At 41.8% G+C, this 16,624-nt stretch overlaps 2 protein-coding genes across 2 annotated transcripts in view; both read right to left on the reverse strand.

The window, feature by feature from the left end:
- The window catches only part of sptb (spectrin, beta, erythrocytic), a 49,235-nt gene that overhangs the window by 25,232 nt on the left and 7,379 nt on the right, over positions 1-16,624 (reverse strand). The window contains exons 3-7 of the mRNA XM_083924090.1: positions 4,764-4,915; positions 4,488-4,661; positions 2,060-2,157; positions 303-383; positions 21-136 (exon numbers count right to left, since the gene is read on the reverse strand). Coding sequence (XP_083780216.1) covers positions 21-136; positions 303-383; positions 2,060-2,157; positions 4,488-4,661; positions 4,764-4,915 — 621 coding nt within the window. The remainder of the gene's footprint in view (positions 1-20; positions 137-302; positions 384-2,059; positions 2,158-4,487; positions 4,662-4,763; positions 4,916-16,624) is intronic.
- LOC310954825 (uncharacterized protein) lies at positions 12,255-14,486 on the reverse strand (the record flags this gene model as incomplete). The annotated part of the gene is made up of 3 exons (XM_083924513.1): positions 12,255-12,341; positions 13,713-13,762; positions 13,919-14,486. 3 exons carry the CDS (start codon positions 14,484-14,486, stop codon positions 12,255-12,257), a joined length of 705 nt encoding a protein of 234 aa, XP_083780639.1.

Genomic DNA, 16,624 nt, shown 5'->3' on the forward strand with positions numbered 1-16,624 from the left:
AGCCTCCATCAGTCACTCGCCTTCAGGGTCTAACAATTTGGTCACGCCAAGCTGCTGCTCTGCTACGTTGAAGGCGCTCTGGAGGTTGTGGGTCGGGTTGGACCTCTTCAGAGTGTTATAGTCCACCAAATCTGGCCTGAGAGACGGTGAAAGATGGAGAGAGTAAGAGAGAAAAAGAGGAAAATGAGACAGTGAAGGAGAAGAAGCAGAATGAGGAGGAGAGACACTGAGCAGACCGTTTTCCATGCGTGTTTACATTTCAGAGCTGGTGAGAGTGGATTTAGCCATTCATCTCTCCTTACCGGTGTTTGTGTATGAGAGCGTTGAAGGCCATGCCGTCTTTCCAGCTGGTGGTGAAGTTTGTGATGTTGATGTTGGGATATCTGCAAGACAACGAGCAGTGGACGTCACTGACTGGACATAGGGGACATTGCTGAGAAGCTTCTGTTTTAAATCAACGACCGGGAAAGGGTCTGCTTCTCCACATGTGCACGTATGAACCTCTAATTTCTGCAGCTTCAGGTCGGAGCAGACTCAGTCGCATTTTATGATTCACTCAAAAGGATCCCAAAAATTTAGAGACACAGATTCTGAATTATGACAGAATCCAAATAGATGCTAGCAGAGCACAACACTAACGAATAATTCAACGTTTTGGGAAATGTGCTCATTCACTTTCTTGCAGAGAGGTAGATGAGAAGATCGATACCGCTCTCTACAGACGGTTATCTAGGGTCAGCTTGAAGACTGGAGACAGGGGGAAACAGCTGGCATGGCTCTGTCCGAGGCGTTAAATCAGCCCTGAAGCACATAACCCCTATAACACCAAAACATGCTGTTTTATACTTTGTCTTTTATGCAAATTACGCATTGAGATATAATGTGTTAATGTGTGAGTTTTAGATTTGCTGGTAGGTGGATTTTGTTCCCTTTGGACAGAGCCAGGCTAGCTGTTTCCCCCTGTTTCCAGCCTGTATGCTAACCTAGGCTAAGCTCAGCTGACTGTCTCTTGGATCACATTGATCTTCTCGTCTAACCCTCTCATAATTTATGGCTTCATCAGTGTTCTGTAAAGTGTAATGTAATGTTAAGAATGGAAAACACCTACACTGTGGTTTTGAGTGGACATTAATTGTGCTGCACATTTATTAGATTAGTTGTTGTTTTTTTCACTTAATGATGATGATAAGATTGAAAATTCATCAAATTGCGTGTGACTGCTTTTTGTAAACCCATTTACTACCATAAAAACTGAACTAATCAAAAATAATACTAATAAAGTAATTCATTCTAGAAGTCATAGAACACTTTTCAAGATGCCTAAAGATGTTTTACATAACACATTAAACAGGTAAATGAGAACCTAGAAAACATAAAAAGACATCAAATGAAATATTAAAAGTTTTTCCAAAAGGTCCCTCTAAAAAGTGCAATATCCATGTGATATAGTATGCACACATATATATATATATATATATATATGTATGTATATATATATATATATATATATATATTAAAGTGAGTCAGGGTGCTATATAAATTCTGTATTAAAATGCTCAATTCATAAAGAAATGCACGTAGTCTGTATTCAGAAACCATTCAGAAACCACCAATGAGCCATCAGGACTTCCTTTAAGTAGTGATGTCATAACTATACTTTATACAGGTAGAAAGTGCTGCTACAGTATTGTTACAGTCATTCCCCGGCTGCAATGATGGAAACATTGACCAGTCAGAGCAGATTGGGCATTTTCTGGAGGTTATTAAGAGACAGGCGCTAAAAACAGAGCATTTCAGAGTGAAGACAGGTATATTCAGACAAACAGTGTGAGAAGTGTGAAAACAGTGTGTTGTTTGAACATTACTGCATGTAAACATGTTCTAGCAGAACCCCAAAATACAAGTAAGAACCTGAATCAGCATAATAATGGGATCATAATGAGACCTTCTAAAAGATGAGTTTTGAATTTGAAGACACAAAACAATATCTTTAACCACTTAAAGATTTACAGCTGTGCACGGGAGTGGATTCTCACTAAAGGTCCCGCATCCCACTTACCCTGCTGTTTTCATCTGACACCACAGAAGAAGAGCGTCCTTGGCTGAGCGTGTCTCCTTCTGGTCTGCCTGGCCCGTTTCCACAATAATGTCCTGGATCTGATTAAAAACAACAAGCGCAGCTGGATGATGAATAATGAAATGTAACTAATGACTGTGAGGTTTGCAAACAACAATTCACAGCAGAGAACAAAAACTTAACTGATGGTAACATGTCGCTAATGATGCAGCGGTAGGGGAACGTTTTGGTATTCATCATTTATTATAGCGCACAGAAATACTAAATGTAATCTCAAGTGATATATCATTGATGTTATTAGCCGACTGGATTCTCACAAATCTCAACCTAGGGTCCAGTTGATGGAAGGAGGGGTGTTAATTATTGAGGTTCTTATTTTCCCACACAGTGGGCCAGTAATTAGAGCAGCGATGTGATCTGAGAGACAGGCCCTGAGAGACGGCTAAATTTAGCCAGCTTTGGTCCTCCTTGGTTTATGCAGACTGAAAAGATACAGACGCGACCAAGTCAACTCCTTTCTTTGCCTGATTCCTCTTTTTTTGTTTGTTTGAAAAGGCTGAATAATGCAGTAGGCCACCTTGTTTGAACTAAAGTGTCTAAAAATAACAGTGTTGCTGTCAAATTAAAAATAAACACATGCCCTCTCCAAGAAGATAAAAAGAGTCAAACAGACATGTTCTGATGTTCTGTATGTGCCTCTTACAGCAGATGATAATGGCTCTGGAGCCTGAAGGCATCTCATTCCAGGAAAAAGTAAAACGCCAAAAAAAAACACACCAGGGCTGCCAGCTGAAACTGTTTCTGTGCTGCGTGCATAAACACCCAAATAACACTAATAAGTGAACGAGAGACGTCTCCATCAAACACAGCAGGTTAAGAATAAAAACCAAATCAGATGTTTCCTGATTTGATTTAAATAATGGTCTATATGTAGCATAATAACATTTATTAAAGTCATATCTGACTGGCCTGGGAACGCCTCAGGATCCCCCAGTTAGAGCTGGTTAATGTGGCCCGTGAAAGGGAAGTTTGGGGTCCCCTGCTAGAGCTGCTGCCCCTAAGACCTGATCCAGGATAAGCGGTTGAAGATGAGTGATATTTGAACTGTGGCCGGGCAGCACGTATCACCAGCTCATCATGTGATTTGAGGATTGTAACATTAATATAGTTTGATTTTCAAGAACCGCAACTCTAATAGTGACATTTTTAGATGTAAGAAAATGCTGAACAAGATTGTGTTTAGTCTTTTGGTTCTAAAAAGCCTTTTATTTTAAGCTAAAAACAAGTTTTGGTAAAGAATCGTTGGAAAGAAATAGTCCATTATTTTCTTACAAACATCATTTCTTACCACAAATGTTCCTAGAGTACTGAAAATATGTAATTGAGTAAAAGTAGCTTTCAAATATTCTTAAGTTCAAGTAAAAGTCACTAGAAAAACAATCTCAACTAAAAGTAGAGAATATTCTGATTGATTAAGATATAATCAAATGAGTTCTTCATAGACTAAATATGCTTTCAATACGCCTCAGGTCGCATCATTGTTGCTACATACGTATCTTTAATATATATCAGCTCGTTGGCAATGCATTGGGATCCGAATCGTACCGGCCTCTGTCTGGAGATGCACATCCCTAATGACTAGTGTATACAGATACATATAGCCATAGACTATAATTCATCATACGTCCTATTTTGTGGTGTACATTTAAACATATCTAGCTTGCCTTATGAATTACATAGCCCTACAGTGTATTTCATATATTTTGCTTTTACTGTTATATCTATATACCTATATTTATGTACTGTATAATACACACACTATGTCAGTATGACTCTTAACAAGTCACATTTGGACCTCAGTGAGGCTTGTGGAGTTGCAGTACTAGACCTTTTACCTCTGTACATATGTATTTGCACAGCTAAGTATTGCACTGTACATAATTATTATGATTTAGCTGCATTTTCTATTTTTTAATTAGTTATTCATCTGTTAGCCTGTTTCTTGTGCTGCTGTTTGAATTTCCTCTCTCATCAATAACGTTTCATCTTATTTTGATGAGGGACGTAATTGAAGGAATGGTGACTATATACAGTTTATAGAAAGTTTAACATTTCTGTGTTTTGATGAGAAATACATAACACTTCACGGGGAAGGGTGGTTAAGAGAACATCACGCTTCCTGTAACAGACTGATGAGGGAAATAGCAGGTAGTGAAGTGATATATATTCAATTCAAGCAGATTTAGAAGCCGTCCATGTCAGGGTTTTTACTTTTACCCACAACTTGAAATCAACGCAGTCAACGCACTGAATAGTTAAAAGTTTGATCATCTTAAAGTGATTGGAATCAGCAAAAAGAAGTGTGTAAAGCTAAATATGAGCTTTCGCTGTAGCCAAGGTCTTAGTTTACCTGGAAGCGGAGGATGATGGTCCAGATGAGGCCGAGGATGAGGCGATGGTTGCCGTCGACGATGTCGTGGGAGCCCATGTTCTCCAGGTGGACCCTCTGCTCCTTGAGGAACTGCAGAGCTTTGTCCACATTCTCCAAACAGTGGATGCGCATTCGGCCCTTTGTGGGTTTTGGCTGAAGATGGAAACAAAAAAGAAAAGGGATCACAAGAGAAAGGGGGATAAAACAAAGGGGGGAAGGGGAGAAAATGTAAGGTTTGACAAGGGAGCTTCTTACCAGTCGTTCGCCGGACAGCACCTCCAGCAGCTTAATGAGCATGCGTCCGTCCCGCAGGTCGAGGTAGAGGTCAGAGATTCGACAGCCGACACGGGACAGGATCGAGTTGACCCATTTAGTGAAGGTCTTCTTCTGAACCGCCTCACGCTCATCTGATGGGAGCAAAAAGTTTAAAAGAGCACATGAGCTCCATGAATAATGAAATAACACATCTACGGAACAGCACCTCTGGAGCTGGTGCGGATTAACTCGTCCTGCTTAAGGGCTCTTCAGATAGATGGAGACCCTGAGCTGAATTTCCTCTGGAAACAGAGAAATCTTACGGGTTAAATGAGTCCTCAGTGCAGAGTTAAGCTTTGCACTCTTGCCACTTGCTGAGAAAATACATCCTGGACATAGCCAGTTATCTGTATTAGCTAGTGAGCTTTGTCGGCAGCAAAAACACAGCATCAAAAATGATTCTGTGGCTCCACCAATATAATCCAACTCACTTAATAATAGTAGTTAACAAACAAGAAATATGATTTACATAATGGGACAATTATGAGACAATGGGCCCCGGGCAACTGTCATTATGCAGGTGAAGCAGAACTCTCAGGTGCTGCTTCCGCTTCACCTTAACCTAATTATGAATCATGCTGGAAATAAAGCCAGAGACACACATTATCCAAAGCTTCCTGCCATAACAGGTCCACGCTGACACTCCTCTACACAGATATTAAACAAAATGCTAGAGCATTATACAGAATATTAAAAACCATCAACAGAAACATGATAGACAAGTTGTATTTTCCTGAAGTAAAGCTACCCTGTTGTTACTTAACTGTTACTGTAGCCTCAGTGTGCTGTGCAGCTTTAATACTGTGTGAAGGAAAAATAACCAACACATCTCGGATCGGATTTGATTGGCAGGTCAATATCTGATCAGGACCATCCCTAGTTTTATACGGAGCTCCGTCTCTGAGGGCCTTAGGCTCGCGCCCACAAGGCCTGCTCAGTAATGCATCAATGACCATCACTAAAACTTCAATTAAAGTCAATTAAATGGTCGACCTCGACACAGTGCTGCCCTGCTGCCAAAGCGGCCGCACTGTTACACTTGTGTCAAATGGGGACACGTTAAAATGAGGCCACTTTGACCCTCATTCTGTATCAACGTATTTAACATGCAAGGATTACCGCCGGGGGATCCCAGGAATAAACTGCTGTGAGAAACAACCATCATGGCAAAATGTTAACTTATTTATTCTCACAACATTATTAGTTATGTAATGAATTTCTTCTGAAGAAAAAAACGGTTAAAGTTAATTTGCATATTATGTTAAATGAAAATAAACAGAGCACACGAGGAAATGTGTGTCTGCTGCATCTGTCTGACTTCATTTCATAATTTTCCTACATTTCATCTATCTATTCTATAGACTCTTTAAAACTGTACAGGCTGCAGTTGGATGCTTTTGACCGGGGTCTCCCAGAACCCTTGGATATTTTTAAAAAGCCCTAATTAAAACAGTAAAACAACACAATTCAGTCATTCAGGACAAATTGATTGACAAAAATATATAGAATTTGACTGATAGAACAAAGCACCAGAGAAACATAATAAACCTCTGGGGTCTGCGGGTACCCCAGCTGGTAGGATGAAGGTTAAAACATCTGGATCAGTCACATGATCCCCGCTGTAAATTTGTACTACGCATCTCTTCTATTGGAGCTTTAATTGGAGCAGTATCAATCCATAAAATCCTGATGAAACGCTGAAAGTTTTGACCTTTTCGCTCAGTTATCGGAGCAGCAGAAGTCATTATTGACAATACCAATACCATAGAAAAGAAACATTCGCTGCTGCAAGCATGCATTTGTGTCAGCTCATCTTGTATATAATGATCAGTTAATGACCACATCAAAGTTCTGCTCAGCCTAAGAAAGGCTTTTTTCTGATCTTTCGGGGTTTTTTCTGATTCAGAATTTCTAAATTAAAGCTAGAAAAGTCTTTAATATTGCACCGCCACACCTCGCTGGTGATGGCAACAATGCATGCATGCAGGAATCATACATAATTGTATGTATGATCCATGAAGATGAAGATACAGAAAAGTAGTAATGCGTGGCAAACTAGCATATTGTCAATATTAGAAACCCCCCCAAAATTTCACAAATCATGTTTTTTTAGGGGAGCTCTCCTTATTAAGAGGAGCCAAGCTATCCCCTGTTATTCACACACTGTTGGTGACTCCTGCTTTGGATATTATCTGAAATGCTTGACATGAAAACTAATACATTGTAGGACTTGCCTGCTGCAAGTTTGATACACACCATCACAAACAGATACCCAGAGGAAAAGCTTTACTTTAACCGTCAATGTCTCCTCGTCCTCCTTGCAGAGTAGACAGAGAACAAGTATTGCCGCATAATTACATCACATTCATAAAAAATAAACACACACAAGCTCGCTGCATAGTTGAACACAGGTGTTTAGTATTTATGCTGAAATTCCACGACTTCAATTTTGCCTGAAAACTCAGGAATGATGGACGGGGAGCTGCATCAGACTTGGATGATGTTTTCGGGAGGATGAGCGCTGCCCACATGGTGACAGCCAGGCTCATACTTAAAAATCATACCTCAGTGCGCGGCAGATGTGCCTCCTACTCAGCAGCAAAAATAAAACTGATTTTGACCATATGTCAGCATGACCCAATGTACTATACTCTGTTTATTTTGTTTGTGGACACACTTAATGTGAATGGGAACGGGGGTGGTGTGAGTGGGTGGGAGTGCTTGTGACTGGGGGTTGTGTCTGCATTAAGAAAGCATGTAAAATGCCCTTCATGATTTAAATTGTCTCTTATTGCACGTTAAGGACAGAAAATAAAGTACAAGAACTGTGACCAGGACATGTACTGAGTGGTTTTAAATTTAGCAGCAAATAGTTCTGCGTCTAAAATATGCACCAAAAACAATATATCTGCATTAAGCTAATAACAGCCCAGTCAGTTACAGATCTAGCATGAAACAACATCATGTGCACATATGAACTTTAAGAATATATAACATGTTAAAACAAAAGCTTTGTCAGGTTCTCATTGCCATATTAGCCAATATGTTTAATTTACAGATAATTCAAGGGCTTGGCAACATTGTTAAAATACACATACACATTTAATTATATATGAAAATAAAAATGTTTAACTGACTAAACAGTTAATTAGTAAAATGTAAGATAATAATTCTGATAGTAGTCTAAAGTATAAGGTGCTCTGATGCTAAAGCTAAGCTGGGAATCATTCATTAGGACAACAGAAATTTCAACACAATATGATCTTATATATTAATTATATGACTCAATGTCAATAAACGATAATATTAAACTTATAATAATAATAATAACAGTGTCACACATATCAGAACTTTCAAAGTAACTAATACTGGACTTTTCTGTGCCATGTAGTTTTATTCTTGTTCCAAACTAGTTTCTAAATTTTTGGTTTCAGGAAAAAAAGGATATTCAAAAATATCACATTAGGCTTTTTTTTTAGTCTTTGCTAACATTTTTTAGGCCAATTAATTTATCTAATTATGAAAACTAGAGAGCATCTTGCAATGGGATCACACCAGCCACAGTGGCAAATCGGGCCAGGGGCGTAAAGTGGGGGGGGGGGGTAGCCCCCTGCTTCCAGTACCCTAGCTCATTTTGTTTTCAACACCTGTAAAATTTCATGACTGCAGGGTTACGGAGCTATCGAGTTGACAAAATCTGGCAAAATGCTCAAAAGCCCCTCTGGTAGTTCCTGTTACAGTCGGTGTCTCCAGGACAACATTTTGCCATGATGACACACACAGATGGACGCATAAGGTGAAAACAATACCAGCCTCGCTGTCACAGCTTGTAATAATCATTAGCTGCAGTGTCTAGTTTATGACTGGAGTATTTTATAATAATCTGGAGCAAGGAGGACAGAAGGACGATGCAGACTATCTACAGTTCAATTATTGCACATACAGCTCCCAGCAGACACACACACGTATATACACAAACACACACACACAGTTCCTTAAAGTTTATCAGGTCAACCACTCGTAATGAGATAGTTTCCCTTGAGTCGTCCTATTTTGCAACACATAACCTCCCATTGCTCTGCCTGCTACACTTTCCCTGTTTACTCCTGAACCCTGCAAACTAAGGAGTGCAAAGGCCTGCATCCTTAATGACTTGTCTAATAAATGATTCAGACCCTGAGGCTGTGGAGAACAAGCAAGGAACACACTAAAGAGGAGGAACATAAGAAGAACATGGAGGAAAGAAAGGAAAGGGTGGTAAAGAGAAGGATTTAAATATACGACAATAAAACAGAGGGAGGGAGGAGGAGAGACTGGAGCAAAGGTAAAGAAGTGGATGAAGAGAAAAAGAGGGCAGGAGTTGGAGGGCAAGACGGATCAGACGGAAAGTAATAGAGAGAGATGCAGGCTTTCTGCAGGGACCCAACCAGTAAAATAGAACAAGACACATTACCTACAGTATCTAAAAAAAATGACCACAAAAGCTCCAGCTCCAGTTTTAGCATCATCAAAGAGTAGAAACCAGGGTTTGTTGTATGTAAAACACATGGTGCAGCAGAATACGGTAAATAAATCATGCCTTTTCGGCTCCCTCAGCAGAACAACAGCACGCACCACTCCGCTACGTCATCACAGATTACCGCGGCATGAAAAAGTAATGGCAATTAAAACATGCAACAACTCCAACAGGGGTGTCAAAGTCGATTTAGCACAATAGTTATCACATCACAGTCTACCAGCAGAGACAAAAAAAAACCTCAACAAGACAGCTCATTGTGCAATAAGACATGTGACCGATGCTTTCTGAACTATTTGGGGTGCTGCCTCGCGATTTTACAGGCGAGGACCATTAAAGCAAACATCTCCCAAAACATACACATGGTTCCCCCGTATCGTCTCACTTCACAAGACTTTGAGAGGAGACAGAGTGCACATCTATGCTCCTGGCTATAAGGAGGCACGGGACAACAGAGAGGCAGGAGGAGGAAGAAAGGATTGCATACATCCCACAGAGCCGTCTCGGGATGAGTCGTTCAACAAGCTCGATGTGACAGCAGCTCTGCGTGTGTGCGCTCGCTGCTGAACAAAGCCTTAAGCACCGAGTCTGAAAACGAAGTTCGGATTCACCTCAAAATTCCAGTAGCAGTAAACCTGGACTGAAAATCAATATAATATCTGAATTATTAGTGATGTGAGATTCAATGTTGTGTGAGATTAATATCAGGATATATGCGTTGTAGTGTGTTTTCCAGGTCTTCTACAGTACAGTTAGCATTTCTGAGCTTACTCGCTTTTTTAGTTTTGAGTGCCATTCTTAGGATATATTGGGACAACTCCCGTCTAGTTATTTTGTCTATATGCTGCTTTTGTGATATAAAATTACATACATTATACTTTACCCACCTTTGGAGGATGTCTATGTAACCTTTGTTGAAAACTTTGATTTTTACTGATAATTCTCCTGAGTCAGTTTCTTTAAAACATTTTTTTAAGCAGCAGAGAACAAGTCAAATGGGACCACAACCAGGAATAAGTGAGGTAAACTGTGTTTATATATGTCTATACACACTATATATATTTATATATATTACTTGTATTTATATTTGCCTATTATTGCACTACATGTTTGCACCGGTACCAGGACAAAAAACTGTTTTGATCATCTATGTACTGTACTGCACTGTTTAGAGATGGATGACAATGACGTCTCTCTTATCTTACGCTGCGTTTTAATACCTGATTTTATTTAAATGTAACACAAGTCATTAAGTCAGCCAACTGACTCGGTTGGTTAGTTTACTCTAGCTTGTCTTTAAGGTTTCACATTAAAGTGAGTGCACAAGCAGGATTTCTCCTCCTTTTGAAATTAAATGTGAATGAAAGCTGTAATTTCTAATTTACTCATTGTATGATTTTCACTTCACTAATCGCAGAGCTGTAACAGAAACGGAGGCTTGGACTCTTTTAGGTTCATAAATAGGAAAGTAGCTGTAAGAGTTCATACGAAAAGCTAACCACAACTTTACTGTATGTTCAATGTTTGGTTGTACTAAATGGTGCTGCAACAGAGGCTACCATTGTAATACCGTCTTTGGACATGAATTAAATATTTTGAGCGAGAGCAGCAGTCATCTGCAGCATCCAACCCTTCTGATGGTTCTTCCACACTGACTGGACTGCAGCGGCGCCTTGTCACTTCCTTTACCAATGCATATCAGTGCCTTCTTTACTAAACATCCCTCTGTTTCACATGCTTTTACTGTGTTATCGCTCATCCACTCTTTGACTCCGGTGAAAGCCCAATGACTTATTCATGCTGATGGATTTTCCCTGTTTACACCCGGATCCATCTTTCCCCACAGTCAGCTCTTACTGGATGGTGCCCAGTGGGTCCCACAGCACCGAGCTACATGCCTGAGTCATGCCACTGCATGTCCTGCAGCCATGACGCCATGTCTTTATTAACGGGCCTGTCCAGGAGTTTAAAAGAAACATCTCCTCTGTTAGCTTTGTTTACGCGCTTCCTCAAGACAAGATGAATAGTCCGAGCTTTTGATATGCGGACTCACATTCTGCAATGGCTAAACATCAGATGAATGCACATTAGAGGCTGTCAGGGTTTCTTGATGTTGTAAAGAGCAAAACGTACCGGTATTTTGACTCGTAAGGATTAAAAGAGGAGTTACACAAAAAACTGTTTACAGTTTGAGTATTGCAAATGTGGAAAAACTTGTTTGAAGCCTTTTGTGGCTTCAGGGGGAGCTGCAGGAAATCTGATCAACTGCCTCAAATGATGTCACTAGCATAGATTCGGGCTGAAGACTACAAGTCTTCACTCCGCTCCTCATCCCTGTTTGAGGCTAGCAGCTGGGGGCTACATTAGTCGCTACAGCATAACACACCAGAATCGCTGTCCAAACTGTCGACGGTGGAATTGATTTATGGGTAATGTAGGCATCAGATTTTGACAAGGAGGAAGAAGAATGCGTGGAGTAAATAAATACGTTATCTCTGGTTCTGCTGCATCGATTTTGATCCTGCCAATCATCTTATGCCAAGTTTCCACGACAAAACTTTTCAAAGTCGGCGGGTTGCTGTCTTGTTCAAACTACACAACTTGATGTCTTGTGTCAGGAGTCTTGAAGTTGCTGTGGTTTCCACACTACCAGCACTGACTGGAGAAAGGGAGTCACCAACTGCAAGATCTTTCACCAGGAGAATCCTGAGAATGTGTGTGTCTGGTCTCCAAACTGGAGCACTTAATATTGCTGCAGATGGGTTTACACTTGAAAGCCTAGTGCAGCTGAAACCAATGTTCAAGGGTGCCGGTATCATACACAGAGGGCTGTAAGCAGCTGGGGCTTCTCTTCCGGCCAGGAACCTCACCTCGCTGCTTCGCCGGCCCCACAGGGCAGCAGGGTCTATCTGCGGCTACAGCAGAAGCTCCTTCACCGCTTCAACGGTCCCCGGGGCAGCGGAGGCGTCCGTGGCTCTTGGTGCACCAGTGAGCCGCTCAACCTGCCTTGAAAAGTTCCCACATCACGCTTGTGCTCTGAGCAGCGAGCACTGAGTCAACCCTGATTTGCGACAGTTCTGGGGAGCTCCAAAAGTTGTAAGCGAGTGGAATATCAGGGCTTAAGTCGGAGAGTGGGCACTTGGCATTACTGCAATCTTACAGTGCAATGCTAAATTAGGGGTGTGCTTCTTTTTTTAAATGATGCAAAAGGAGCACATGAACCACAGAACTTGACATGTACTTAAAGAACATACATTCGCAATCATTTCAAACTCATGGGAAGATTGTATTTTTTAAACAGTAAGCAGGAGATGCAGGGCCCAGACACTTGGAGGGGAAGGTGTTGAGGCTGGGCTGGAGAAACTACAGTACAAGGTTAAAGGTCAACATGTCACAAAAAAAAGATGGAAAAAATTATTGTCTGCAAACAGGGCAGCAGAAATACTCAACACTGACTGTGTCAAATTCCAAGAGAGACATAAGAAAATGCATGAATGGTTGAAATCAATAAATGCAAAGCACAGGCAGCTTCCCTCTCTTTCTCTATTTATTAAGTTTTGTGTCATTGTTGTTCTGTCCAACTTCATTCTGCTGCAGTCTTGGGCAGATCTCCCTAATAACGGTGAAATAAAAAGTAAATAAAATCTCATGAAATGCAATTGGTGGATCAATAAACTTGGCTCAGAACAGCCACTTTCATTTGGGAAAGCTTCAGAAGTTTGCCGCTTCACGTATCAGATGACTCTGCAGTCTTCAGAATCAGTCTATACTTGAAATGTAGCAGAGGCAGGAAAAAAAGCATGTTTCCCTCTTTGTTCCTGCATCGTCTCCTCCATTTTCTTCCTCTCGCTAATGCACTCCTGTCATCAGGGAGTTGGATAGCATAGTGCAAGTTAACAAAAATCCACAGTGACGGCAAACCTCTCTCTTATAACCTTAATACCACAGGCAGGGAGACGTTAAAGCGCCAGAGAAATTGATTCTTTTTTATCACCACCAATGCAAATCATTCAGGGGGGAAAAGTAGGTTACAGGATCAAACCCCACTTAATGCTTTGTTCTTTAGAACAGTTTGTGAAGGCTGAGGGCCGTATGGAGAATAGGTGGGAAGCTAAAGCGATGAATATGTTTTTATTTTAAAGAAAAAGAAGCACATGAGAGTTCATAACACTACCTTTGAATGGGGAAAAAACATCACAACCTTTTTAGGAGTTTGCCTATGAATTATTCAAAGCCAAGTCAGTGAACAATTGGGACAGAGCCACGGCTTCCTGAAAAATAAATAAATGAATACCCTATACATTCAATAAAGGAGCAACCGCTTTGGAAGCTCAGACTGTTTTTTTTTTCCCACACCTGGGTGTCAAACTAACCTCACACTTAGTCACATCACAGCCCAACCTCCCTGCGGCCCCGTCCTGGCCTAAACACAAACACAAGTTGGGGAAGGGAGGGGCGTGACTGGAGAAGTGTTATCTCTTTCTATCTTATCAGTGAGGCAGCGAGAGGATGGACAAACTCCCTCTCAACGCACGCAGATGCACAGACACACACAGCTCGTCCATCGGGACCCTTGTACCTTGCAGCTGCCTGAAGCGCCCGTCCAGGATGGAGTTGAAACAGATGTTGGAGGTGCTGTAACTCAGCCAGCGCGCCCGCTTCATACTTTTTGCTGAGGAGGAAGAGGAGGAGGTGAGGAGGGCGGGGGGAGGGTGAGGGTGAGAGGGCCGCTGACGTCTTGGGGTGCAGGAGGAGGACGAGGAAGAGGAGGAAGAGAAGGGGGAGAGTCCAGCGGGCGCCACCGCCAGTGGGAGGTGCAGGAGAGTGCCATTCCTCTCCGAGTGGGGTTCGGGCTTCTGCTGCTTGCTGCTGCTGCTGCTGCTGCTCCCCCTCGTTGTCTTTCTACTTTCAGGTCTCTGGGCCCGGTGGACCGGCGGGGTGCTCCTGCTCCGGCTGATGCTCATGCCGACCCGAGCGGGGGCCTCTTTCTCTGACGAGGCATAGGGCCGGCTGGCAGCCTCCCTGGCGCCTCCGCTACTGCTCCGGATGACTGTGGTCTCCCTGCTGCTGGCCTTCAGGCTGATCTTGACCTCCCGGAGCCGGGGTTGGCTGATAGGGGCGGCACGCAGCAGGCACGGGCTGCTCATCTTGACCCCCAAAACAACAGCAACAACAACACACAGCCTGGAGCCAGCAGAGGAGCTTGGCACTCCACGTCTCTCCTCTTCTCTGTCTCTTGGCTCTCTGTCCTCCTTTCCAGATCCCTCTCGTGTTCACTCCTGCTCCCTCCCTCCCTCCCTCCTCCTTCTTTCTTTCTTTCTCAGTCTCTTCTCACTGCTGCCGTGATGATGCTATGCCTACACTCTCAGGCGGCACAAGGGCTCAGGCAGCCTTCGGTTCAGTTCAGAGTGGTTTCTTCAGCCTCATCCATGCATACAATATGTTTCAATAAATCCACGTGCTCACAAAACTCCCTCCCTCTACCCCAGCACTCCCACACAGTCGTGACATCACTGAATGTGAAGTGTATTTCCTGTGCCAATGATCCAACATAAAACTGCCCCTTACATAAACCTAAAAAGAGATATGACGGTGTAAGTAGCCGGATATTCAATACGTTATGTCTGTGCTTTGGAGGCACGCTGGATGCATATTTCTGAGTTCACAAGCTGTAAATCAGCAGAGAGCATCATTCAGAGCCTTTCCCATCTTCTGCCTCTGTCTTGACTTTCCTCTCTCTTTCTACCTCTTTCTCTCTCTCTCTCTCTCTCTCTCTCTCTCTCACTCTCTCTCTCTCTTTCTCTCTCTCTCTCTCTTTCTCTCTCTCTTTCTCTGTCTCCCTCTTTCTCTCTTTCTCTCTGACAGGAAACACTGATTGCATTACAGAAACATCAGCGCAGCAGCACTCTAACACAATATCACCAACACCCACACAGAAGCCTTCATCCCTTAAAGAGACAGAAATAAAGGGGTGAGAGCAGACATGACTTTAAATATACTCAGCACCCAGATGTCGGGCTGGATATCAAGCCTCAACACCTTGTATTGTGTCTTCACAGGCCGAAATGTGTGTAGAGCATCGAGTATTGACAGCTGGCTTCATGGTTACTGTTTATGCACACCTTCTGTAAATACCTGCTTGTATAGTATTTCTTCTTGTATATTATTTCCCTGTATATATGTATATTTTGCATTTTTGACTTTTGCACATTTCGACTTCTTTTTAACTCTAATTTTATTTTGATATGATGTGCTGCTGCTGGAAGTGCAATTTCCTGAGTAACCTTCCAGAGGGTTGAATAAAGTTCCTATCTATCTATCTATCTATCCATCTATCCATCTATCCATCTATCTATCTATCTACTTATCCATCCAGTAGAAGAGATACCGGGTCACGAGGGATTAACAGGGAAAGTTTGTGCGTGTAAGAATTTCATGTATGTGGAACACATCATTTGATCATAAAATAGTACTACAGTTGGTTTTTGTATGCTGCAATCAGAAGTTTCAGTTCCTCTCTTGCATTTCTGACAGAGTAGCTACATGTGCTTTATGTGCTTTATGTGTTTTTGCTATGTGCAGTGGTCAACACACTCTGGGACCTGCGCTATTAAACACTTTGAATGTTGCACAGCAGCAGAAGGAAACAGACATGTTTCAACCCTAGGCTTTAGCCGTTTCCTTCTACTGCTGTGCATCATTAAAAGTACTTACTCGTCAACTCTGAAGACTTAATTTCTTCATTTTGTGATTTTCATGTCGGCACCCATTATAGTCTATAGACATTTGAGTTGAGCACGCCTTTTGTTTAGCCTGTACTATTAAAACATACTTGAAGTTACTTGAAGTCCCAGATTCCTGTGGTCATTTGTGGTAACTTCAAGTAACAAGTGCAACAGCGTAGTTCATCAGTGTTTTTTTAAGGACAACAATGGAGCTCTGTAGCACAAAGGAATACAATACATTGTTGGGATCATTTCATTGCTGATTTTGGTCTTTTCACATAAGTTAGAATATCACCAGACTTATTCTACAAATTTGCAAAATATAACCTTTTTTATATCAGCAAAATGATTGTACTGTATATCCGCTTGTGTTTACATGTAAGCTTATTTTAATGATTTAAGAAAGGGTTTGTAGAAATCTTATTTTTCATAAAGTAATGTAATGAGGGGGTGTGGGTGGGGGAGGGGGGTGGAGCCCCAAGCTGACATATGGCATCAGTCTATCCCAGGGCACATAGAGACAAACAGAGACAGACAACCATTCACACTCACATTCACAC

This window comes from Echiichthys vipera, assembly GCF_963691815.1.
Source record: "Echiichthys vipera genome assembly, chromosome: 12".
NCBI classification, from domain to species: Eukaryota; Metazoa; Chordata; class Actinopteri; order Perciformes; family Trachinidae; genus Echiichthys; species Echiichthys vipera.